At 38.7% G+C, this 27067-nt stretch overlaps 2 protein-coding genes across 18 annotated transcripts in view; both read right to left on the bottom strand.

The window, feature by feature from the left end:
* The window catches only part of usta (uronyl 2-sulfotransferase a), a 71246-nt gene extending 62121 nt beyond the window's left edge, over positions 1 to 9125 (bottom strand). Inside the window, exon 1 of one of the 2 annotated variants that reach the window (XM_079887198.1) lies at positions 8662 to 9125. In XM_079887198.1, coding sequence (XP_079743324.1) covers positions 8662 to 8887 — 226 coding nt within the window. In that variant the 5' untranslated portion in view covers positions 8888 to 9125. The remainder of the gene's footprint in view (positions 1 to 8661) is intronic. The other variant, XM_079887197.1, reaches the window with a different exon arrangement.
* Positions 9126 to 10503: 1378 nt separating this feature from the next.
* sash1a (SAM and SH3 domain containing 1a) overlaps positions 10504 to 27067 on the bottom strand; it is a 222181-nt gene continuing 205617 nt past the window's right edge. For 10 of the 16 annotated variants that reach the window (XM_079887245.1, XM_079887253.1, XM_079887259.1 and 7 more), the window contains 10 exons: positions 26483 to 26554; positions 26202 to 26339; positions 25459 to 25591; positions 24246 to 24415; positions 23722 to 23928; positions 23011 to 23161; positions 18583 to 18711; positions 15288 to 16234; positions 13328 to 13459; positions 10504 to 13205 (listed from right to left, as the gene is read on the bottom strand). In XM_079887245.1, coding sequence (XP_079743371.1) covers positions 12945 to 13205; positions 13328 to 13459; positions 15288 to 16234; positions 18583 to 18711; positions 23011 to 23161; positions 23722 to 23928; positions 24246 to 24415; positions 25459 to 25591; positions 26202 to 26339; positions 26483 to 26554 — 2340 coding nt within the window. In that variant the 3' untranslated portion in view covers positions 10504 to 12944. The remainder of the gene's footprint in view (positions 13206 to 13327; positions 13460 to 15287; positions 16235 to 18582; positions 18712 to 23010; positions 23162 to 23721; positions 23929 to 24245; positions 24416 to 25458; positions 25592 to 26201; positions 26340 to 26482; positions 26555 to 27067) is intronic. The other 6 variants (XM_079887251.1, XM_079887256.1, XM_079887252.1 and 3 more) reach the window with 2 other exon arrangements.

Below are 27067 nucleotides of genomic sequence, written 5' to 3'. Positions count from 1 at the left end.
GGTCCAGTAAATGGGTCAAGGCATGCTCTTGTACACACTGCTCATACACTCTCATCACACAGTAGCCCTGCTTTAGAAATACAGGCTGATAACAGCGGAAACAGTGGAAAAGAGAGACATTCAATGGAATAAGAGTGTAACAAATGTGGAGGGATATGTGTCCACATGAAATTGGCCCCATTTACTTTAAGAGGACCTACTGTGCTTTTTTATATTTTCATCTTTCTTTAGTGTGTGATGTTGCTGTCTGAGCACAAAAAAAGTATGCAAAGCACAATGTCCACTCCAAAGCTATTCTCTATATCAGTGGTCCTCAAGCAGGAGGCCGGGGCCTACTAGGGGGCCTCAACAAACTTCCAGGGGGGCCTCAAGATGACTTATAAGACAAAACAAGCATTAAACTTAGCTAAAATAACTTGTGAGTCATGCCAAGCTCTAAAATATTTATTGAAATTGAGAAGGGGGGGGGGGGGGACTCCATGAAACACCTATTTTCTTCCAGGAAAGTACACTTCACAACATTCACAAAAAAATTAATTAATAGTGTTTAAACTCACGGTTATGGTTAGGGATGCACCGATTGACCTGCAATCGTCTTTGTGTATTTTTTCGGCCGATTTGTCCGGAAGTGAGCCCGCGTGCACAGACTTGGATGCACTTTTGAAAAGCTAGAAGTAAACGTCAGTTCTGTATAGGATGATCATTTTTATTTTACCTTAACATTACATTGACTTAATTTGATTTAAAAAGCACCTGATGTAGCATCTTTGTTTTACTGGTTTTATTTAGTATTACTGGTAAAACCCTTTTTCTTTACACCGAATTTAAAAACAAAAACAAATGCTGATTGAATAGCCAATCATCTTTGTTTGGATTGTTGAATGTGTGTTGATTGTGTTGTGAACTATGCAGTTGTTGCCTTTAATTTCACAAGGCTACAGTTAATGTTTTAATTTAAGGCCAGTTTTATGTAGTTTCAAGTTCAACCCAATTTAAAAAACAAAAGCTAAATGCTGATGCTAAATGTTGTATTGAATGTGCTTACTGCGCAGTTACTGCCGTTAATTTCAGATGGTTCAGTTATTGTTTTTAACAGCCAAAAGCCAGTTTGGCCTGTTAAATACCAAATAAAAATCTTGTTTTGCTTGTTTACTTATATTCTTTCTTGTTTGTTGCTTAAAGAAGAAAAAAGAAGAGAACAGAAATAGGTATCGGAATTGGCTAGTTTGCTTGTAAAAAACAGTGTCGGAATCGGCCATGAAAAATCATGATTGGTGCATCTCTAGTTATGGTAAGAGGCGTGACATTTTGAAATAGTTGACCAATCAAAGCACATTGCGCTTTTCAGAAGGAGGAGCGTCACAGAGACAGGAACTAAACAGAGCGTTACAGACAGACTTGGAAGAGAGGTACTACAACAATGTAAATTATGTGAAAAATAATATGTTTTTTGAACATTTAAGCATGAAAAGTGAAACCTATTCTAGTAGACCCATTTCATTTTCCACTGATGTTACTTTGGCCATGTATGATATTAGAGAAGATGTTTGTAGCCAAATATCTCAGCAAATGTGCACTCAATCTGGCTTCAGTATTTATGGCCGCACATTTTTGCTTGTTGAATATGTTGTTTCAGTATTTTTCATTTTTAGTATGGTTTTTTTTTTATTATTTAAAACTTATTTAAATTATTTAACATTTTTATGATTTAATTAATTATTAGCTTTTAATAAACTCATTCTTGAACCGCAGGGGGATAGCAAACCTCAGTTGAGATAAACAGACAGCACAGAGGAAATGGGAAATTGTTGAGGCGAGAGAAGGGGAATGGGCTTGAACAGCCAAAATCGAACCTGCGAGCCATTTCCTAACAATCAGCTCACGTTAACATAGGTGATGTGAACATGTGAGCTGATTGTTAGGAAATGGCTCGGACAGACAGAAGCACTTTGATGAATCTAGATATTTTGAGTTTAAACTGCATTTCTCTTCAAACCTTAGAGGTCATATCAGTGCAAAGAGTTCATACAGATCTTTACAAGCAGGATGGATTACGACCCTACAATAAATCACAAACTTAAGATCAAGATCATCTCTTAAAGAGTGTTAATGTGTGTGTCTGCGGTGGCCTTCCAACATTCCACTAATTCATATTGAGCCAGAGATCCTTCTGTAAGTTGGCTGGTTTGTTCAATCATAAAACCCTCTCAGCAGCAGCAGTTATTTCTGTGTGTATGTGTGTGATATTATAGTCTAAGAGGGTCTGAAAGCCAAGGCAACATAAATCACGATTAATAGCACAAACACACCCAGTGTTTCTATGAGCCGCTATTAGTCACACAGAACTGCCGAACTGCCATAAACTCCTCAGACAGCAACACAAACACGTGCCACTCACATCCGCTGTTAACACGGTCCTCCCTCTTTCAGTTTGACCAAACATTCCTGTTCTATTCAATATACCTTCAAAAGTTTGTGCGGGGAACATTCAACAGTGTTTAACAGTAACATTGTGAAATATTATTACAATTTAAACTTGCTTTTTTATATATTTTAAAATGCAATTAATTCCTGTGATGGCAATGCTGTAGTTTTTTTATTACGGTTTTCACATGATCCTTCAGAAATCATTCTGATTTGACGCTCAAGACACATTTCTTCTTATCAACGTTAAACACAGTTGTGCTGCTTCATTGTTTTGTTGGTCAATTGAATGCATCCTTGCTGAATAAAAGTATCAATTTCCTTCAAAAGTTTTTTTGAACAGTAGCGTATAAACATGTACAAACACTACACTTTAAACTTTGCAGCACAGATCTGAAAACCACATATCATCGTCAAAAACAAAGTGAAAGGTAAAGATGTACCGCTGGAGTGGAGAGACTGATTACCATTCTGAACTTCCTCACGCTAGTTGAGATACAAAACAACGTTGCACTTGAGCACCGTCCAAGATGGTGACTTAACACACAAGTGTTCGCTTAGTGTACACACACCGAATCAGCCCAGTCAAAAGTAACACCTGCTCTTAAAGTAAATAGGACAGATGCTCATCCTCCTGCTTAAAGAGAGAGAGAGAGAGAGAGAGAGAGAGAGAGAGAGAGAGAGAGAGAGAGAGAGAGAAACACACTCAGTGACCCCCTCTCATACCCTGCAAACCTCTCTCTCTCTCTCTCTCTGATCTGAAGCTTCAGCCTTGATATTTCACTAACTCCTATACCTATATTACTGACACTCCAGACCAGAACAATGCTGTCACACTAATTAAAAATCACAACGAAAACAAAACAATTACACTACTTACTATTCAACGGTTTGAGGTCAGTCATTTTTTCTTTGAAAGAACTGAAGATACTTTTACTCAGCAAAGACGCACAAAAAAAATGCATAAAAAGTGACAGTAATAATGTTACAAAAGATTTATATTTCAAATCAATTCTGTTCTTTTGAACTTTTCATTCATCAAAGAATCCTGAAAAAAAAATAATTCTCACGGTTTCCACAAAAATATTAACAGCAACTTTTTTCAACATTAATAATAATAATAAGAAATGTTTCTACAGCAGCAAATCAGCATATTAGATTGATTTCTGAAGGATCATGTGAAACTGAAGACAAGAGTAATGATGCTGAAAATTCAGTTTTTCCATCACAGGAATAAATTAGATTCAAAAATTTTTTTAAATAGAAAACAGTTCTTTTAAATTGTAATAATATTTAACAATAATATTACCATTTTAACTATTTTTTTTAATCAAATATATGCAGCCTTGGTGGTGAGAAAAAGAGGCAAGAACATTAATAACGGTAGTGTATCAAAAGTAAAATGCAATACTCTCTTGCCCAAAAAGACATGGCACCTAAAAAATATACCATGCAAATACTGAGATTCATCCTTAACAAGGTACAGACTGAGAAGACCGTGTCCATCAAAGCCATACAGAGTCGCACAGGCATCCAGGAGAGGTTTTATCACAAAATTAGGTAACTCTATATTTTGATGGTCCACTTTTAGACATTCTACTATAACTATAAGTAACTTTGCAACTACATGTCAACTAGCAGTCATTAGAGAATTAGTAGACTGTCTGCTTAAAATCTGCTAATGCTTTATTGTAATGCTCCCCCAACAGACATTCTATTGACTATACAGCAAGTAACTTAGTTTTCAACTACATGTAAACTTATTCCACTAACCCGAACCTGAACTGTTAACAGTCTACTAATACTCTAATGAAAGTTGGTTGACTTGTACTTGTAAAGTTACAGTAGGATGTCTAAAGTGGACCATCAAAATAAAGTGTAACCCCAAATTATATACATCAATGCACCGAACATTTAATAATGTATGAAACAATGAAACTGTGTCTTATGAGGGGAACACTAATAAGGACTGTGACAGCATGAGTCTGTCACCACAGTATGAGGGTCAGTGAGTGATCTGACTGGAGTCTGTGTCTCCATCACTAAACACAAGCTCATTATCAATGTTTTTGGCACAGTTAGTCTTATTCTCCATTCTTTCTTAATGACTGGCTCAAGAAATATTAATTCTTACATTTTTTCTTCTTTGTTTACTTTCGGTTTTCTTAGTTTACATTAGTTCACATTATTTTATCAACTATAATTTACTTTTATTTTTGTTACTATTACTTGATCATTTGTACTGTTTTTTGTTTTGTTTTTGTTACTCGTTTTATGCAAAAGCTCTGGCGATACCAATGTAAAGAGCATTTCATTCTAACAAAGCACACTGAATTTGAAAATTGAAGTGCTTTTCTGTGGGCAAAACAAATTTGACCCTGTGTCTTCCTGCAGAGAATGATAGTTTTCCTTTGCCTGGGTTTCTGAGAGCTGCACATCCCTGGCTGTCCACAGCTCATTTGTTCATTCATTTCCTACAGCCAGAATACGCTACATCTACTCTGCAACAGGTTTGCCATGTATATACACACAAAGCCAAAGACATGTCAACAGTTATGTTCCGCACTGGCGGCGAGGAAGACAGCTGTTGTCCACCATTTAAAGGCAGGGAAGCTGATTTGTTTCAGAATTTTTTTTTGTTATGCTGATTGAAAGTCTCTTCACATCCCGATAGCAATCACTAAGTTAAGTGGTCGAAATGTATTTATTTGTAGGGTGCAACATGGCTAAAGGCATAGCTTAAGAAAAATGTTCTTTTCACTATTCCCATAGTGTATGATTGCAGAAAAATGGTTTGTATTGAACATTGATGGAAAAATTATAAAAGTGGTTTACTTTGTTTAAAAATCGTATAAATGTGTGAGGTGGCAAGGTGGGGTAAAATGCTCATCATTTAACAAATACTTTAGGTAAAATAATATGTTTTAAATAATGTCTAAGTTAATACTTGTTCAAAACAACCACTTCAGCAAAGTTTGTACTATGTTATATTTATTTTGATAAATAAAAGAATTCATTGTTGTTCAATAAATATAATTGTTAAATATAATAAATCATAATTACCTTGAACAAAATTGAAAATCATTAACAGGACCTTTGTCTCAAAATATATTCAATAATTTTAGCGATTCTTGTTTCCTACTTAAATATATACAGAAAACATCAAATATTAGATCAAATTAGCACAGAATCAACTTTGCTATGATTGCGTCACGGATCAGCCAAATTTCCAAGTGCATCTTGAAAAGCTGGTGTTTTTGAAAGTGCTGTGGCAAGTTTGTGCCATTTTTACCCCCGTGAACCTTTAGCCCCATTGTATACCATCTGTGGAAGGTGTAGGACCATAAAATGTTCGGTCCAAATGTAATGGTATCAACATATTTATCGTACAGTATTTCCATACCTCCGTGCACCCTGCTCGCGCAGACATCACACGTTATCAGCGCGTTTCATGATATGTAGAGTTAGACAGACGTCAGTCACAGAGCACCGCAACCGAAACAGCAACCACCTTTTACAGTTCCTCCTGAACCAAAACACGAGCTTATGCTGCGTTCATGTCAAGTCAAGTCAAGCCATCTTCATTTATATAGCACTTTTAACAATGCGCACATTGTTCCAAAGCGGCTTTACAGTGATAATAGGAAATTAAAGTATCAGAGATTGTTTTGGCTTTATAATAGCTCTAGAATAAAGTCATTGTCCAGGTAAAGTTAGTTTTGATTGATTGATTCACTTCCGTCACAACGATCATTAGTTATTAACTTAGGGGCCGCTAACACGACGCCGTTTTAACAGAAAACTCGTAAGTTCTCTCTGAGCAAACTTTAAAATCGCAAACCTGTGAGAACGCTGATGGCGTGCACATGCGTATTATGAGTTCAGTCTATAGGTATGCGCATATGCCATAACTACTGTAATTTGGAAGAGATGGAAACCAGTGACGTTATACTCATAGCGGTTCATGACGCACATTTATGCATTTCAATGGCAAAACTATCAACGCCGAAATGAATCTGCAGCAGTCAGGTGGTACAGTCAGTGCTCTTTAAGCGGTTTATGTTCATTATTGTTGTAATGTTAGTTTAACGTCGTCTCTCATCTCGTGACACTTTATAAACTCTGCTTTGTGCATTCATGCATTTTGGAGATTCTCTGAAGAGAGGGGGGGGGGGGGGGGTGGTGTCATGCTTTAAAAAAGCTAGCTTGCTATTGCTAGCTGCTCCAGAAATTGCATCCTCTACCTTTAATTTGATTGAGGATGGTCGATGTTTTACGAATTGAAGTTTAAAGAATTGCGATCTCTCTACATGCACATGTGGCTGTAACATTACAAAGCTTCTGCACCTCCCTCTAGCAGTGTACAAGGCTGGCTCTGTGTAGTGTGTTTTGGGGGAGTTTAGGAGCTGACTGGCAACCGTGGGCGCTCCTGCTGAAGGTGTTGATGGTAAAGGGTGAGGCTTGAACAGATCAAAGTGTATGAGAAACCACTTAGCAGTCACTTGGAAAAAGCTCTAGTATACCTTAAGAATGCATCACTGACTTTGCTTAAAGGAATAGTTCACCAATAAAAATGAAAGTTCATGCATAATTTATTCACCCTCTTGTTGTTACTCTGTATAGTTTTTTTTTTTCTATCCGTGGAATACAAAAGGAGATGTTAGGCAGCCAGGAATAGTAAATGATGGTGGAGTAAATGATAATCAAGTAAACTTAAGTTGCATCAGTCCAGTAAATGTTCGTCTTGAGGCTGGACAACATTTTTAGAAGTATACTAGGCCTTTTATTTACTTAAAAAAGTATATGAACTATCTAACAGATGGTAGAAGTCATGAAGGCAAGATTGTGTACAACAGGTTTTTCAGCAAAGTTTTGATCATGTTGATAAAAAGGTCTTAGAAATGCATGTATTAAATATGAAACAGCCTTTATAGGGTTAGATGACCTGACAGATTATAGATGTAAGTAATCTAACACTGACCCCTCTTCACAAACACTCTAGCAGAACGAAAGCAAGCATGCACTGCTCATGCTAATGTTATTCTCGATTTCATACCAACACAATGACACAGACTTCTCTTTACGACTACACTTGATGACCCATATGTTCTGCATCGCTCTCTCTCTAATAGACCTCCTGAACTGAACAGCTGAACATACCTAAATTCAAGTGCAGAAATAGGCTGTAACTAGTCATTTGTTTCTTTTGTCCCAATGGAACATACAGCAAAAATTAAACAATAAAAAATGGAATTATAAAAAGTCTCTTTATTGCATGTGAGACAACTAGACCTGATCTTGTCTATATGTATGGACTACAAATAGGCTATATTGCCAAAACTCAAATCAAAGGTTTAAGCTTGTATCAAAACGTTTTCTTGACTTATCAAGGCAGACAAAGACTTCACTAACCTCTGAATAGCCTTTAGCAAACTATAGTGCAAGTGTTAAACACATACAGATCATACATAAAAGTATCTCAGATCATACATACACAAAAAAGATATAGCTATCTAGAAATAACACACACAAGTTGATGCCTGTTGAATTAAAGATGCAGCAAAAAAATGGGTTGGATTGCTTTGACAGAGTGAACATGATTAGTGCTTTATATCAGATGGCATATTCTATAGTGCTTGTGAATAGACAAAACTGCATAAAGACTGAATATGGAAAACAAACAGTTCTTCTATCTATGTTAGGCTATTAGAAGTTAAATGGATAGTTCACCCCCATAAAAGTTTGCCATCATTTACTTACCCTCATGTTATTCTAAATGTGTATGACTTTCTTCAAGTGACAAGTTTCCCAGTGCCAATTATCTTTCATTTGTTGGGAAAAAAGATGGCAAGTTAATGGTGAATGTCATTCTGAATAACATCGTGTTCCAAAGAAAGAAAGAAATCATACAGGGTTGGAACACCATGTGGGTGAGTTTTTTTTTTTTTTTTAAAACAACTCTCTCTTTAAAATGTATTAAACATACATGTAAATACCCCCCAAAAAAGGTCTGATTCCACACGCGTTTTCCTTTGAGTCGCCAAAAAGTGAGGACGCGGAAAAGCAAACCTGTCCGAACACGTCTATTCAAGAAAACGCACAGAAACCCGTGGGAATCCAACATCTGCCTCGGCGACACACAGAGGAAATGTTGGATACTTTAATGCCGCGACGAGACAGCAGTCGGTACAAGTATCCAAACACGGGGGAAAGCGAGAGGAAGAGCGCGAATCTTACCGAGATACTGCCTGATCTCCAGCAGAACTTTAGGGGGTCCTCCGTTCAGCTGGTAAAACAGTGAGCCGAGACAGAAGAGCAGCAGTGTGGCCATGCAGAAAGCATAATCGCGCAGGGAGAAGCGAAGCCTGAGAGCCGATAACCAGAATCCCTTTCTGCTGTTGCGATCTGTGCTGTGACTCGCGCTGTGATTGTTTAGACGGGGACTGCTGCTGTAATTCTTCATCGTCTCCTCACATGGAAGCGCCGAGAATGGTCGTCACCCATCCGCCTCTTTAGATAAAAACTTTTCAGCCAACATTTAAACAAAAACTGAAGCCGCTTCACAGATTAAATGCGCGCGCGAACGGAGGCGTTCAGATGTTCGTCCCCTGCTCGGCCGTGTTTTCTCGTCTGCTCTTGCTGAGCTATTTTTGCGAATGAAGTTGGGAATCCATCCTCTGCTTTTTGGGGTTAGTGTCGGTGTCAGATTACCGAATGTGGAGGAAAAAGTTCAACCGAATTCCCGCTCACGCGCTGCCGTGTGCAGCTCAGCACCACCAGGCGGAAGACGCGTGAAAGCGCTCGAGAGCCGACACCATCATGCATCACCATCAAATCCACTAATTATTCGATCAATTACAAATATTTTAATCAAAATGCATCTTTCATAAAAAAAAAAAGACTAACAAATAATTTTGCAAACAACAAAATCTATCCATCTATCTATCTATCTATCTATCTATCTATCTATCTATCTATCTATCTATCTATCTATCTATCTACAGTAGTCAACATTTGAAGTGGATCAAAAAAGTTCATCAAAGTAGTCCTCCTAAGACAAGAACGGTATATTTCCAAATTCATGTATAACTTTGATGAAAGGTTTTGATCCACTTCAAATGTTTATCTATCTATCTATCTATCTATCTATCTATCTATCTATCTATCTATCTATCTATCTATCTATCTATCTATCTATCTATCTATCTATCTATCTATCTATCTATCATGAAAGAGTGGCATTTGTCAGAGTGGCAGAAGGCTTCAGTGTAAAAACGAGGCACATTTCCAGGTCATTATTGTTAAGGCACAAAGATAGAAACCATTTTAATTAAATATTCAGCCAAGAGTAAGGTTTATGAGTGAGCAGTTTTTGACCATTTGAACGAAAATTTGACTCTTTCAGGCATGTAAGTAAGTGTTAGAAGAATGATAAAAGCAGTCTGTCTCACAATGGTTTTATTTATAGTGCAACACTATATCTTTTATTTCACTGAAGCATTGTAAATCAAATGAAATAATGTCTTTATTTAACCCACCCGGAATATCATCATGTCTGGTGATTGCCAAATCAAAGGGTGGACAATGGTAAAATTGCAAAGTCTTAAGCAGCGTTTGCTTTTAACTATTTTATCAAAAGAAAGCAAAATTATAAAATAAAGATTAGTTTACATGTTCTCAAATTACGACGTTTATTTGTAGCCAACTGTTGAAGCTATTTGTACTTTGAAAATAAATGATATTGGGTACGCACATGGGTATATAATTGTAAATGTTAAAAGCATGAAGACTTTGATATTTTTTTTAAAATGTTGGTGAAGTCTTAAAATTAGAGAAATAGGGTTGTCTCACTGACCTTTTGTATCAGACCTGTGTCAGACAGGCTGAGAAGAAATATACACTATATACTGGTCAAAAGTTTGTGGTCAATATATTTTTCAAAGAATCTTTTAAAAAACAACGTATCATGATTTCTATAAAAACACTCATTCTAATAAGGAATGTGTCTTAGAATGATTTCTGAAGGATCATGTGACACTGAAGACACACACAGACACAGTAAGGAAGAGCAGTCAGTGTGTATGATATTCTTTTTTTATTACACCTCAAAGGGACAAATATTTTAAGACATTTTTGTTTGTAAATACACAAGCAAAACCTTTATGGACAATCATTAGCGAACTGAAACCAGATAAAATCATTTTTATACATGTATTTTACAATGGTCACTGAAGCATGTCACTTGCTAACTATAGGTGAAAGAGTATTGCTCTATGATGTATAATACAGCTAATAATTACATTTGATGTAAAAGCAAAAATAAGTTATTTAAATATCAATTACATATACAGAATGTGCAACCACAGTTAATCATTTCATATATGTAATTAAGACCCAGTTTTATATCATTTAAGTTGAAATAATTAACTGGTCATGGTTAGTTCTGTAATGAATTAACAAGTGATTATATTTTTTAACAGATTTGATATTTAAACAGCTCAACTCAACCATCAACATTTGACCTGAAAACAAACATCTTAAAAAAAAAAAAAAAAGAGAGAGAGAGAGAGAAACTGTAAAAGTGTTGATTTGTAATCTCATTTTCTCCACAATGGAATTAAAAAAAATTCATTCTTTAATAAAGTGCTTTTTTTTTTTTTACAGTAACATTTCATGAAATATATTTTCGATTTTAAATACATAAAAAGCCTCATTGTTATCAAATCACTCATCTGATAGCAATCTGAAGGCAACCATTCTGATATAAAGGAATCTAGCGATTCTCTACGGCAATTTAAAATGTTCATTAAATTCTTGAGCGTTATGGTCTATAAATTGTGCTGCAGTACACATACAAGAGAAAATGACATGAGGGAGAAGTACAATTCAAAAAGACACCATTTCATAAAACTGCAAGGCCTTGGGGAAGCATGACCGGTGTCTTTCCGTAAGATCTTTAGAAGCATCTGCATGTACTGAAACAAGCTGAATTCTCAATCAAAAACCACCTGAGAGTGATTGAACGAGAAACTCTCTTCATTGTGCTTAATTTGGAGCAATGTAATGCTTCAAATCTGTCAGCTGTGATGATACGCTAATGCCTAAATGACGTCACGCACGTCTGTCGGCTAACCTTGTACTTCAAGCTCTGCCAGAATGCTGTCTGTCCTTTTTAAGTAAAGTTATGTCCATCCCCAGTTACCTCATAACACCTTATTCTCCCTGAAAAACACACACACAAACGTCATTTGCAATGTGTTCTGAATGGCAAACAAAAGAATCAAAAATAATTGTAAATCAAGCATCCTTTTTTCCCTCACAAACAAAAACAACACAATTATGTGGTTATGTGACTGGCTTTCACTTGAAAAATCAAAACATAAATAACGCTTCATGGGTCTTTCTTCCTAATTTTGAAATCATGGCTGAAGCCCCAGTTTGTGAAGGTCACTAGTGTCAGAACGCTCCTCCAAGCTATTCATTATCAGTTTTGATTTGATGGACTTATTTTAAGGCTAAGACTGTGTGCTTTCAAGAGCTTGAGGCTTTTTCTAAGATTCTTCAACACCCCAGTCAAAGTGCAAGGCAATCTGGGGCGTAAGAAAAAGAAGATAAACACCTGTACACATTTCACTCCAGCAAGAAAACTACAGCTGTGTGATGCATCAGTCGCATCAGAGATGAGTATGATGAGAGATGCACGAGTATAATTTTCAAGATAACGGGCAACATAAATCCATACAGTAATAAACTTTGATATGCCGCAACAGCCGAGTACGTGATGCATATTGTGTGAATATTGTGTGTTTAGAAGACTGGGAAGATTAAATGTGCTGTAAATATAAAGTATTATATTAAGCGTAATACAAGGAGTGATGCTAAAATGTAACCACGAAGAAAGAAACAAATGCAACGGTTTGTACAACATAGTACATACTTGCTAAAACCGTGACCAACTATTGGCCTGAAATCAAAATGTGCATTGCTCGGAATATCCCCATATGGCAACTTCATGCTTTTGGGAATTTTAGAAACACCCTTTACTTTGATATACTGTATGCTTTGAGAGATAAAGTAATATTCTATGAATGAAATGACATTGCTTTGGCCAGGTGACATACTCTTGATATTCACGTGCTTCAATAAGCACAAAACCTTTTTTCCTTTACAGTTTTTTTTTTTTTTCTAAATAAATCTCGAAAAAGCGAGAAAGGGTTTCAAAACAGTCTTTAAATTCATACAAAAGCATACATTTTCAGAAAAAAAGTGTGCTTTCTTTCGACAGACGGTCCTTTCAGGCCCAATCTAGGTGTTTCTATGGAAACATCTGTTGACAGGCCCACAATAACAGTCCTTGGAAGGCAGATCAGCCATTTCTGTTTCTGTAAATGCCAAAAGGCTTGAGATTATAAGACGAAAAAATTGGGGGAAAATTCGGCAGCTGTTGTCCAGGTCCGTCCCTTCGACCTGGCAGAAGAGTCTGATCCATTTATTCTAGTTCATAATAGCTCATTTTAGTATTATGACTGCCCTGAGCTGCTGGCTGTGACTAGTTGGGCTTCGCTGAGAAGAATACGTATGTGATGGTCCTCCTTCAAGCCAGCTTCCCTCGCTCTTGTCTCGTTTAAGGATGACACACGACCCAGCGTGTCAAAGCCTGCAGCCAATAGAGGGGCAGAATACATGGGCATTCCGATCGACACGAGCCAATCAGACACAGAGCTCAAATGAACAGGAGACGCTGGCTTCCGACACATGTCAGTCAAACCTCCCGAGGGAATCTGCAGAGAGAAAGAAAACACAAAGACCAAATGTCAGTGCTAATGCGGTCAAGTAAATAAGAGTATCATGATCTAATTTGACTCACATGAATGTGCTAAATAAATCTGCGAAAGTAACTCACAGCCATGCGGTGCTCCTTACGGAGTTGTTTAACTCTGATCTGATCCAGACTGGACGCCACGTCCTTCACTGGTTGCTGGAAGTCCTCCGAGTACCTCTGTACTAAGAGCTGAGGAATACCACAACGGCCGTGCTAAGAAACAGAGAGAAAGGGAAAGATTAGCCAGGATAACAAGATCTAGCGGAGTTCGTCACCTCGGTTAAACGACTGGAAATCACCTCTAGAAACTTTACAACCCCTAAGAGACACACAAGTCCGGTCTTCAAAATATAACAAATATGAGGAGAATTTTCTTTGCTAACACTGCATTGAGTCAAGCTAAGCTGTGATTAGCGCTCAGCTAATGTGAGCGGAGCAACGTTCGTCTCAGGCTGTGGACTCAATAACAACAGAAATTATCAGATCATAAACTTCACTTCATGTGGCTTTTTAATTGATTTTACGGGTGGTAGAGACCGAGCATACTTGGAAATGGAGGTTGACTCACAAACAAGCAAACTTTATGTGGCAATTATAGCATTACAAGGAGAGCGAGCCTAAATTGTTTGTTTAATGTGAGATTCAGCGCTTTAAAGCTAACATCACCCTGTGTGGCGTAACAGATCCAGTTTAATCCTTTCCTGGATGTCTTTGTTAGCACGCCAAATGACCATCTTGGTTCTCTAAAATAAACAGTGTGGCTTTATAATATTGCAAACCAATCAGGTTTTTAATTGTAGTAAATCTCAATAATGGAAATACTCGGCCATTCACTTTGTGAACTAAATCAACAATCCAATAGCACATGAGAGCCACAGTGTTAACACTCCTCGGGGAAATCAAACAATGAACAGCAAACAAGCTGCGAGAGGAGACTGTGTATATACAACTTATAAGCATCTTGTTAACTGAGGGATTAATTCAAAATCTACTCAAAGAGATTCAAAAATTTCTTGTGCCCAATATGGGATATATCTGATAGGCTGTGGGTCCAGGCATAATTGGATTGGCTGCCAATAAAAAGCACTAAAACTCCAGGCAGTCTGTGCGGTCTGAAACCTCAAGCTGCTCCAGTGTTTTTACTTCAGAAAGGGGACATTTTTCACCTCTTGTTCACCTTTTTGTTTGTGATAACCTCAAAGAAGTGATTTGGAATCAGGTTTGTTGATGGACGTGCAGTGGACACCAAGGACTCAAGAATATGTACCTGATTTGAGATGTTCTATGAATACTAAACTTATAAATTATACAAAAAGCTAGCTAGTCTTCCAATCCTTCCACTTTTCCACTGCTATTGCTGGCATGACTGAAAGGACTTTTTTTAAGGATACAGGATATGTGATAGTTATGTCTGTCCTAAGTCATGCATTTTTAGCAATTAAAAAAATAGCTAAAGAAAAGGAGGACAATTAATTGTACAGAGACCTATAGGTGCTATACGGATGTCTTGAAAGTTAATGAGTGGAAATTAGTGTTTGGATGAGCACTGATTAAAATGTATGCTTCTTTCCGTTTCTCTTGACACTTGCAAAAGAACTTCCAGCAGTAAATGGAAGGAAAAAATAAACCGGCCATGACTTTCCAGGGACAGTGGCATGGTTGAGTCAAGCCTCCAACTGGTAATCATTGTGTTTCTGTTTAGACTGCTAAACTGCTATAGTGCCACCATTTCCCACACCATTTTCTCCATATGACGCATTTTATAAAAACTTGCGGTCACTTGAACATGAAGTCCATAAGCAGGGTTCCTCAAATCCCTAAAGAGTTCTTCACGGTCCTGAAGAGTGTAGCTCCAAGCACAATCAAAGACATCTGAGCAAGCCAATCAAGGTCTTCAGAGTTACTAGAAAATAACAGGTATTCTTTGAGCTAAATTAGAGCTATTCTTCTTCGCCTTCCAGGAAAGGATTTGAGGAACCCTGTCATACGGTGTCCCATTTGGCATTTTAAGATTTCGAAAAGTGAACACAGCATTACTTACTTTATCGGAGTATGGCTCTTCAGTGAGGTCAATCCCTTCCGAGCGCATCCTGTCCTCCAGCAGAGTCTCGAGGTCAACCATTTTGCCATGGGAGATCTTCCTGCTAAGGGCGACTTTAGCACCGTGGATCTGACGACATGCTGATTCAGGCAGGTCAGACAGCCAGGGTGGACTCAGAGCAGCGGGAGATTCACCTGGTGATACTGGAGAACTCTCGGAGGGAGTAGTTGGGGTGTATATGGGTTTTGGGGGTAGGGTTGGGGTATTTGGCACCGAACCAGAAAGCACCAGTGGAGGGTGGCGCAGACCATTTGGCAGATGTTCTTTGGACTTTTTAGCAGGCACAGGAGGTGGGACAGGTGGCTTTTTAGGGTGAGTCCGTGGAGCCGGGCTAGTCGGGGCAGAGACAGGTTGGCGGTTTGAGATCTGAGCAGCAGGCAATTGACTGACCAGACTGAGAGGAAGCTGTGTGGGAACCATAGGTCTCTGCAGCGAGCCTGTCTCTCTTCCAACACAACTCTGGTCCTGTTTTGATTCTGTATTCACTGTATTTGTTTTTCTCTCCGGTCTGCCTCTATCCTCACTGCCACGCTGGTCCTTCCTCTGATCGAAGGCCTGCTCCCAGTGTATATCCCCCAGAGAATGAGAGCGCTTCCAAGACTCAGGGGTCTCCTGGGAGCCGTCCAACTCCTCACAGCTTCGGCTGACCAGTATGCGGGAGGTTTGTGCTGCTTTGGAGCCCTTCTTGAGGCCGAGGCTTCGCAGGTTGAAGCTCTTTATGGGCCGGGGTAGAAAGGTCTTCGGGAACTTGCGTTCCTTCTTGGCCTGCTGCTGAAGAGCTTCGGTGGAGTGAGTCATGGGAAGAGTGGGATAGTCTGTAGATTTTACACCCCCACAATCAAATCCAGATGAACCACGGCTGTGGTGCGACGACTTGCGGCTCTTACCTGAAACAGAGATTCGTGCTTTCACATAAATTAATTAAATCACATACAATTCCCCAAAGGCTTCAGAAGGTACCTCATGTTTTTCTGTTTTTTTTTTTTGGGGGGGGGGGGGGGGGGTGTCTAAGTATAACCCTGATGTCATAATAATTATGAAAAGGAAGAGATAGTATTGTAGCAATTTGTTTTCACACATGAGTACAGCTCTTCCACTTTCTCATTGATGCTTTAGTCAAACCAATAATGCACACTATTATTGGTTTGGTTCATGCATTAATGAGTATTATCATGATTAAAAACAAACTACTACAATCTGAAATGTATACTGTCAGAAAATAAATGCAAAAAATTACACCTTTAGGTAGTATCTTCCAAGGTATCTTATCTACCCCCAACGGATGGCTATTATTACCTTAAGGGTACATATCAGCAAATTGTAGTACTAAAATGCACACTTTAGGAGTACATACATAAAAGTCACTTGAATTTAAAAACTGTATAACTTATGTGAAACATTAAATAAAATATATATTTTATTTAATGTCTCAATGTTTTAGTCTGCAGAAAAAAGTATGTCATAAAGGTTTAGAGCAACATGAGGGTGAGTAAATGATGACATTTTCATTATTTGGTGAACTACACTTTTAACAAGCAAGAAGAACAGAACAAGCATCTAATAAAGGAAGTAAAGGTATGAGAAAATACAAATGTTTACTAAACAGGTTAGTGGTAACATTGTTTAGCAGGCAACCAGAGGCATAATTCAATTCACACTTCAATGTTTAGTGAATATGTAAGGGTTAGTTTCAAGTTAAAGATTACGGGAGTGTTAAATGTGACTGTTAAGGCATTAAGTGATAAAAAACACAAATTCAGATCATATTTATTTTGAAAGTGGCATCTTTTCTGTCAATTTTCCCACATCAAGTGTACTTAATATGCTGAGTATAGAGTTAGTGACAGTCAAGCTATTTAAGATTCCCAGAGGCACAACATTTTGTATATTAAAATAATAATATATAATAAATTGATAAATGAGCATTTATATCCAGGGATCTTAAAGATAAATGTAAATAACAAACAAACAAATGATTATGCCATGGTTGAGAAAAGATGCAAAGAATCTGGAAAGGAGAGAAAGGAGCCTTCAAGGCTGCATTTAAAGCATTTATTCCCTGGGCCATTAGTCATACTTTAACAGAACCAATGACTCAAAAAACTGATTGGTGACAAAGCAGCACATGCTCCAATATTGAATATACTGTAATAAGCTCTGTACTGCTGCTCTTAAAAGAAATGAATGGAAAAGTAATCAGCACAGAAAAAATTATGTCAGGAGGTGAAAAGAGATGAAAAAAGCAAGCTGACCAGAATGCTAGAGATCAAAGAATGGATTTATTTTCCACATTGGCAAATTGCACATATTTTCTGATCCGTTCTAAACACTCAAGACTTGGCTCAACACACACACATACATACATACGCAGACTCATACTCTTGGCATACATAACAGGAGGAGGGATCAGTCAGTGTTTTAAGATGCCAGTATAAGGTTAAAAAGGCATCAAAAGAGTGAAACCCTTAAACACTGAATTTCTCTGGAAATACAGAATGAGACACGGTTCTCTCACTTACATAAAATCCTCTAAAAATAGACTTAGTAGGTTAGCTCCTACTTTTACACAATCTACATAAAATATCAGCTTCCAACCGTATGTAGCTTCTATGCAGCCACAATATTTTGCATTTATAAAGTCTATTCTTTTTTAGGCACATAAGAACTTGTGCAATATGACCACACCAAACACCACACACACAAATATGGAGTGATATTTCTTGAAATGGCAAAGGGAGGGAGAAAGAGATGTTTAATAGAGTTTGAAATGAGTCTGAGGTGGTTCTGCCATGGAGAACATTCTCAAAATCGTCCTGTGTGTAAGTCCTGCTGTGAGTTTCTGTCGGTCTCTCTTTAGATTTCTCTGAAGCAGCGGATGTATTTTGATTAGTTAGCGATGGCAAGAGTGGCTGCTGCTTTTGGAAATGTTGATTTCTAACAGAATGGAAGCAAGCAATAGCAGAAGTCTGTGTAGGCTGGATAAGAGAGTTAAAAGAAAGGGATGATGATAGAGCGCCTCTGGAAAAGAGCAGCAGAAAGAGAACAGGGCACAGCAGATGTGACAGACAGACAGGCTTGGGTTAAATCCAGATGTGATGACAGGTTCTCATTGGCTGTTAGGACACTGAGTCATGGCAGAGGCCCAGAGGTGAGAGGATGATGTCATGGCGTTGCTATACTAGGCTGGACATGGTGATGCGGTTGGTATGGAGATGCTAGACAAGCGCCTGGTTACCATTCTCTAGGTTTTCGTTGCTTTCGTAGCAGCCAGAGTCCCGTGGGGAGTCAGCCATGAGGCCACGCCCCTCACAGAGGAGTTTCTCCTGAGAGCCAGAGAGGGCGCTACGCTCCGGATCACTGCTGCCTAGAACACAGACACACAAAGTTAGGAAATACATACATACTTGTTTTAATAAACAAGTGAAAAAGTGGATGGTCCTGTCATCTGATTAACTGTCATAGCTAATGGATGCTAATGCTAACATATGGCTATGATCATGAATTATAGACATTTGTTGTTTAGATAAACATTTAATATAGAGTGCATTTAGTAAATCCATGTGTCCGCTACTTTTCAAAAACTAGGGGTCATTAAGAATTTTTTAAAAAGAAATGAATACTTAATCTTGAAAAAAAAAAAAGTACAGTGTAGTCAAAAATATTAAGCAGCACAACTGTTTTTAACATGGAAAATAAATGTTTCTTGAGCAGCAAATTGGCATAATAGAATGATTTCTGAAAATTCAGCTTTACCATTACAGGAATAAATTACATTTTAAAGCACATTAAAAACAGTGAACGGAAATTTAAAAATTGTAATAATGTTTCACAATATTACTGTTTTTACAGTATTTTTGATCTGCAGCCTAATGAGCCCAATAGACCCTAAACTTCTGAACAGTGGTGTGATGTACAGTATCTCACAAAAGTGAGTACACCCCTCACATTTCAGCAAACATTTTAGTATATCTTCTCAAGGGACAATACTATAGAAATGAAACTTGGATATATTTTAGAGTAGTGAATGTGCTGCTTGTACAGCAGTATATATTTACTGTCCTCTGAAAATAACTCAACATGCAGCCATTAGTGTCAAAATAGCTGGCAACAAAAGTGAGTACACCCTAAGTGAAAATGTCAAAACTGTCCAAAGTGTCAATATTTTGTGTGAGCACCATTGTTATCTAGCACTGCCTTAATCCTCCTGGAATTCACCAGAGCAGCACAGGTTGTTGCTGGGATCCTCTTCCACTCCTCCATAATGACATAATGGAGCTGCTGGATGTTATGGCGCTTTTCCACTGCATGGGACGTCTCGGTTCGGTTCAACGGGTGCTACAGCGTTGGATGTTGTCTACTGGCTATTTAAATCTAGCGGGTTTAGTGTCTCGTGTCACAAATACAATGGCGCTGGTAGTGATGATTCTGTCTGACCAATCAGTGATCTGCAGTGTTTTCACGTCACATTTTAGTATCGGTACGGTACGCTTGGAACCTCAACAGAGGTGGTACCATTTAAAGCGAGCCGTACTGTACCATGCAGTGGAAATGCGACATAAGTGAGCCGCACCGAACCGAGCCGTACCGTACCGTACCATGCAGTGGAAAAGCGCCATTATACACATGGCGCCTCTCCACCTTCCGCTTGAGGACGCCCCACAGGTGCTCAGTAGGGATCAGGTCTGGAGACATACTTGGCCACTCCATCACCTTCACCTTCAGCTTCCTCAGCAAGGCAGTTTCTGAAGCGAGGGCATCATGTTCTGCTTCAGAATGTCATAGTACATGTTGCTCTCACCACCATGCTCGACTATAAACACTTGGTACTCCTTACCAGGGCGTCGCCACACATGCTGGACACCATCTGAGCCAAACAAGTTCATCTTATGGCGCTTTTCCACTACACAGTACCAGCTCGACTCGACTCGGTTTGGTTTTCCACTGTGTAAAAGTTGTACCTGTACCTGCTTCCAGGTACTTTTTTTCGTATCACCTCCGGCGAGGTTCTGAGCCAGCTGAGGCGATACTAAAATGTGACGTGAAAACACGGCAGACTGCTGATTGGTCAGAGAGAATCGTCACTATTCACTGCGTCATCATTGCACGCGCCAGACGGAGTATCCTGAATAACCCCGCCATTTTTAAATGGTTTGGCCAGAGATTGCATGATATACCCATTACAAATATTATGGCAACTCGGAAGAATCCGTTTGTCCCGTGTGTGTGGGTAGCAGGTTTGTGTCGCGTAGAAGATTACGTCACGGCAGTTTCCTGCGGCGTCGCTATGACGACCAGGTACTATTGTGGAGGTACTATCTGCAATGGAAAACGGAGCGAAAAGCAAGCCGAGTCGAGCTGGTACTGGTAATGGAAAAGCACCATTAGTCTCATCAGGCCACAGGACATGGTTCCAGTAATTCATGCTCTTGGACAGGTTGCTTTCAGCAAACTGTTTGCGGGCTTTCTTGTGAGCCAGCTTCAGAAGAGTGTGTGGTGTATGGTCTGAGCACTGACAAGCTGACCTTCTGCTTCTGCAACCTCTAAGCAATGCTGACAGCACTCATGCGTCTGTCAGTTGAAGCCAGCTTCTGCACCTGACGCACATCAAGAGGACTCAACTTCTTTGATTGACCCTTGCGAGGCCTGTTCCGAGTGGAACCCGTCTTGGAAAACCTCTGTATGACCCTGGCCTGTACTGTAACTCAGTTTCAGGGTGTTACCAATCTTCTTATAGCCTAGGTCAACTTTGTGGAGAGCAACAATTCTAATTCTCAAATCCTTAAGAGTTCTTTGCCATGAGGTGCCATGTTGAACATGTATGTGAGAATTGTACTCAAAGCACACATTTTAACTGCTCTTATACACAGGGGTGCAAACACATGTATGGTCAAAAAAGAGAGAGGTAATCGAAGCCCTCGTCCCGCGGCAAATATCCAGATACTACATTGCCACCATCCCCAACCCACCCCTATAGGCACATAGAGTCAAATGAAATTTAGAAAAACTATCTTGCACTTCTTCTTGCTTTACTGCTACTTCCTGAAAATAATTTCACCTGATGATTTGAATAGCTCTTTTTGTAAAGAATTAATAATTCTAGGATGATTGGGGTAAATGTGTAGGGTAGGCCTAGTGCATCTGCATAGAAACTAATAAACAAAATACAAATATAAATACAATAAAACACAAATACACGAGAAATAAAGCAGTGCTTTGTTTTTCAGGTAAATTAACTGTATTAAGTATTAATACAGTTTATCTTTTGACAAAACGTGATTTTTCTCTTTCTCTTTTGTTGTTTGATTAACTTTGGTGACACAAACAGCTGCAGCTATATTGGGTGCTGTCCCTTTAAGACGAATGCACATATCTAATACCGGTAATGACACGCATCCGTTTTATTTTGACTGCGTTTACGGGGAAACTCGTTGAGACGGACACTGGCTTATTTTTTCGTGCACATGTCTGTTCAAACACAAATAGATAAGAAAGAAAAGGGAATTCGGTATTCACGAACTTCACGTGCTGTCTGCGACTGCGTGGCTCTGTGCGCCGACAGACCATCTACATTTGGATGTTAAACATAATATATATAGCCTGATACAGCAAAGACAACGTCGGCAGTATTGACGGCAAAATAGGCTACAGAATATTTTGTTCTGTAGGCCTATTGACAGGGGCAATATTTGAAAATCGATAATTAGGCCTATTTTTTAAATTACAATTATATATGCATTTGTCAAAACCGAGAGACTTTCAAGCTTCAAAATGTAATTTATTAGTATTTGCGCCTTCTATTTTGTCTGAAAACTTCCAACACTCTTGCGTGTCACGTGAAAAATAGGCGTCGGTTGCGGTTCTATTTCTAGCACGCGGTTTCGGCGCGGCTCGAGAAGTGTGTGTGTCACGCAGGCATTGGGCTCTAACACAAGCTCTAACCAGTTAACATGAGAGCCGACATAAAAACGGACACTGCACGCCACGCAGAGAGAAATGTGATGCAGTGGCAGATCCAGAGTGAGACAGAAACACTAGTGGTTCACGCTTGTGCACATTGCTGGTTTGGCGTGCAGTGTTCTGATTCGCTTATTTCCTATTTACTTGTTGGTGGACGCAATCCAGAATTACTGTTTAATAACAGTAAAATTAACGGTTAAATTATAATCAGACCCTCTCAACACCCCCCCTCCTCCCCCTCCTCCCCCTCCTCCCCCTCCCTCCTTAAAAAAAAAAACTCTTCGGATCTGCACGATTCACACAAGTCACCCAAACTGACGTGAAAAAAGCGGGAGGCGCCGAAAAGCGCGCTGTTTGCACCCCTGTATACAAGATACAACAATTTGTATGGTACTGTCAAGCAGACAAAAACATGAAAATGATGAATAGGACGTGTGGCTTTGCATGGTTAAACGACGTACAGCTATTACCACTTAGGGTGCACTCACTTTTGTTGTCAGCTATATTGACAATAATGGCTGTATATTGAGTTATTTTCAGAGGACAGTAAATATATACTGCTATTCAAGCAGCACATTCACTACTCTAAAATATATCCAAGTTTCATTTCTATAGTATTGTCCCTTGAAAAGATATACTAAAATGTTTGCTGTGAGGGGTGTACTCACTTTCGTGAGATACTGTATATGTGTGTGTGCGTACTCACTGTCATAATCCTGCAGTAGCTCTACAGCAGTCATCAGTACGGCGCGATGTTGGGGGTCTTTGATGTTGAGCTCATCTAGATCTTCTTCCTCCAGTAACTTAAACGTGTCCAGGTCTTCATAGCCATTAAATAGGAACGTTGGCATGTGCTCCTAAAATATACACACACACACACACACACAGATTAAACACCCTGTAGAGAAGTAGCACTATGTAGGACCCCTACAGCTAAAAATACCCCACTCCACCCTAGTGGTTCAACTATTTATGTGTGGGAATGTTTCCAGACTTCAAACTCTATTGTGACAGCCAACTATCATTATAGTCCATTAACACACTAAGAAACAACACAATGAGGCTTTAAATGTGTCCTGGTGTCTATTGTGTGTAGCCGTAAGGTCTGTAATGTGATGTTATTTAGAGACGTAATAATCCAGGAGCTTGTGGGAGGTCTGAAGGGTGTGTATGTCTCTGTGTTTAAATAAAAAATTTAAATGGCACCTCATCCCACATTCTCATAGTCTCACCAACATCATCCACTTTTTTATTTTCACATCTCTCCCCACCCCACTCTTACATTCTGTCAGTAAAGATTAAAGATGAGCCGCACACTCAGATTTATGTTAGATGATTATAGATATGCCAGTCAAAATTTAAACATGTACATAATTCATAATTCAATAAAAACGGTTGTGTGTGGTCTTTTTCTCACCTTCATGTTGATCCTCTCCAGTAGCTCCTCAACAGAGCTGGGTTTGGGCGGCCTGCCCTTCCTCCTCCGAACCGCTCGTTTGGGCTTCTCCACTTCTTCAGCCAGCACATCCACATAGATGAACTTAAACGTGCCCACCTTGTTATTGAGCAGACCCATCCAGGTGCCCATGGGTGGCTTACTGATGATATCTATAACATCTCCTCTCTTAACAGGAAAAACAGAGAAATTGAGTGAGTTCCATTAAATAAAAGTTTTTATTAAAAAAAAAAAAAAAAACTAAAATAATTAAGCCTGAAACAAAAAACAAATTTCCAAAATGAAATAAAAATAACCATAGTATTAATGTCTCGTATCACCCTAAAGCATCTTCCTTCTCATATAATTAAAATGATTTAAACTCAATATTTATTTATTTACTAAGTAGCTATGTAATAAGGTCTAAAGGTCTAATTTAAAAATAATGAGTATTAAACACAAATTAATTTGAAATGAGTGATTAATCTCCTGTGTGTGTTCAGTACCTTGAGCTTGAGTGAGTCTGTATCATATGGACTCGGTGTGAAGTCAGTGTGAACTCTTGCTCTGCCGCAGAATGGGCCTCTGTACGGAGGCTCTTCATCATCACCATCCTCACTCCTCACACTCTCTCTGTTGCTGGCTGATGAGTCTGTGGTGCTCACAGTCTGTCCACCTGTGAGAGGACCAATGCAATCATCAGAAAAACATCTGCATGATTTGAGGCATCATTCATGTCCGTAGCACAAATATTAAAAGTTGCGATGAAATAGTAGACAGATTATCGAAAAAGGAAAAATGTAGGCAGGGACTTGGTTCTATCCATCGGTTGTTAATTGGACAGAGGCAGATCAGAATGCAAGCTTGCAGTCGATTGGCGGACTAAATGATTGGAGAAATCCGGCATGAGTCACCATAGAGAAGTCTATAGTTGTCACCAGTATGGCAAGCCGTTTTAGCTTAAATTGTACCCAGCGTTACTCGTCGTAATTGCATTTTACTAGTAAGAATTGAATTAGAGAGCTCTACAATTCAATTCTTACTAGTAACAATTCCAATTAGAGAGCTCTACAATTCAATTCTTACTAGTAGCAAATACAATTAGAGAGCTCTCTTATTCAATTATTACTAGTAAGAATTACATTTACAGAGCTCTCTAATTCAATTCTTACTAGTAACAATTCCAATTAGAGAGCTCTACAAATGAATTTATACTAGTCATATGTCTCCATTGACTTCCATTCATTTTTAATTTCGGAGCTCTACAATTGAATTGTTACTAGTAAGAATGCAATTACAGAGCTCTCTAATTGAATTTTACTAGTAAAAAAAACGAATTAAAGATATGTATAATTGCAGAGCTCTGAAATTGAATTAAAGAACTGCAATTGCATTCTTACTAGTAACAACTGAATTAAAGAGCTCTGTAATTGTAATTTTTACTAGTAATAATTTAATAAGAGAGCTCTCTAATTGTAATTGCTACTAGTAAGAATTCAATTGTAGAGCTCTCTAATTGAATTCTTACTAGTAAAAATGTAATTACGACGAGTAACGCTGGGTACAATTTAAGCTAAAACGGCTTGCCATACACCAGAACATTGAGTTACGACATTTTGATTAAAAATTACGACGCCAAAGTACAATTATAAATTAGGGTAAAAGAAAGAATGAGCAATAGTGATGCTTGCCTTAGCAAAGAACAAAAAACACACTTACTCATGGAGCTCTGTCCACTGAGGGAGCTGCGGAGACTCTCTACAGACCCTCCTGCCTTGAGTTTGGGCTTCTCTAGAGAGTCTGTGTCTGGCTGAGGAGACTGAGGACAACTGGGTGTCCCATCTGTACTGGACTATACAAAGAAAGAACGAGAGAAATTAAAGTGTATCATTATTTATAAAACAAATCAAGAAAGATAGACAGCAGATGATGGACATAATATAAAGCTCACAAAATGGACATTTGCTGCAGTGCTGTAAGATCATTCTTTAGTGTGACAGTAATTCCTCTACGTCACCACTAGGTGGGACTACAACATAACATATGATTAGAGGGAGCAAAATATGAAGAACAAATGTGCTGTGCTGACACATCAAATTCTCTCATGAAATGAGCTAACACACACAGATCTACATTAAACATGCTAAAAGAGACGAGACACGTCATATAAATGTGAACGCTTTGCCTAATGGTAACTAAAACCTAATGAGCTTGTGCATGTGAATACAGGCAGTGAGTGTGTATTCAACACCACTCGGGAGTTAGGGTGTTAAATTGGATGAGCTTGTATCAGGCTCCAGGCTACATAAAGTGATGTTTGACCCTAGTTTGAAACAGAAAGTGGGGCACACATGTGCTACTTTCCCCTGGAGTAAAGACAGGGTCTCACCTCTGAACAAGCCTGCTCTATAGCACATAACTCAGCACGGTCAAAGCAAGCGCACAAGCATCTGTGTGTGTACCTGTTCAGAGAGAGACCCGGTGTATTTCTTGGACATGCGTTTCCTCATAGTCTCTTTGACAGACTTGACTTTCTTCCCTAGGGAGATGCGGGATGTGGTGGGAGATTTCACAGCATCCCTGTATAAAGCCTCCTGCTCCTTATGCCAGAGAGAGAGACAGAAAGAGAGCGATTAAGCACACTGAAAGCCAGCTGAACAACACAACTGAATCACAAACAACACAGCTGCGTATGAGAGCTGAGACCATGAAGAAGCGAAAGAGAGAGAGTATGTGTACTCACGCTGGGCTCGGTCGTGTTGACCACATGGAGAGAACGATTAGACAGGTCAAATCCTCCAAAGCTACACGTTCTCTGCAGAAAAATGAAATATCAAATGAATATATTGAGAGAGAGTCATTTAAAACGATTCACAGAGTCTCAATGATTCATGCTACTCTTTACAATGGAAACCACACATATTCAAATGACGAACTGCTGAAAGAAATAATTCATGGTGTGACCTGATTTCCTATTTAACTCGGAATAAAATCTTTCAGCAGTTGTTTAACATTATGTAAATAAACCGGTGCTTTCTTGTAAAACCTTGAATGAACTGAAAATTTAAACTGATAAAATAATAAGAAATAAAGCACAAATGTCAACTGAATTTACAGCAACATCTTACACTGCTTAAACTCAAGCGATGCATTACATTTAAATGAACTGGCTTTTTTAATTTCATTACATTTTGTTGAAATGTTCTACAAAAGCAGCAGAGATCAGAAATATCCTGTTCAAAATGAATAGATAAAGATCAAAAGGTATAGTATGAGAAGCTGTTTCATGTTCCATGGAATAACATCATGCACTTTAAAAAAGAATAGC

This window comes from Squalius cephalus (assembly GCF_949319135.1).
Source record: "Squalius cephalus genome assembly, chromosome: 12".
Lineage (NCBI taxonomy): Eukaryota > Metazoa > Chordata > Actinopteri > Cypriniformes > Leuciscidae > Squalius > Squalius cephalus.
This window is presented reverse-complemented; position numbering and strand designations above follow the sequence as displayed.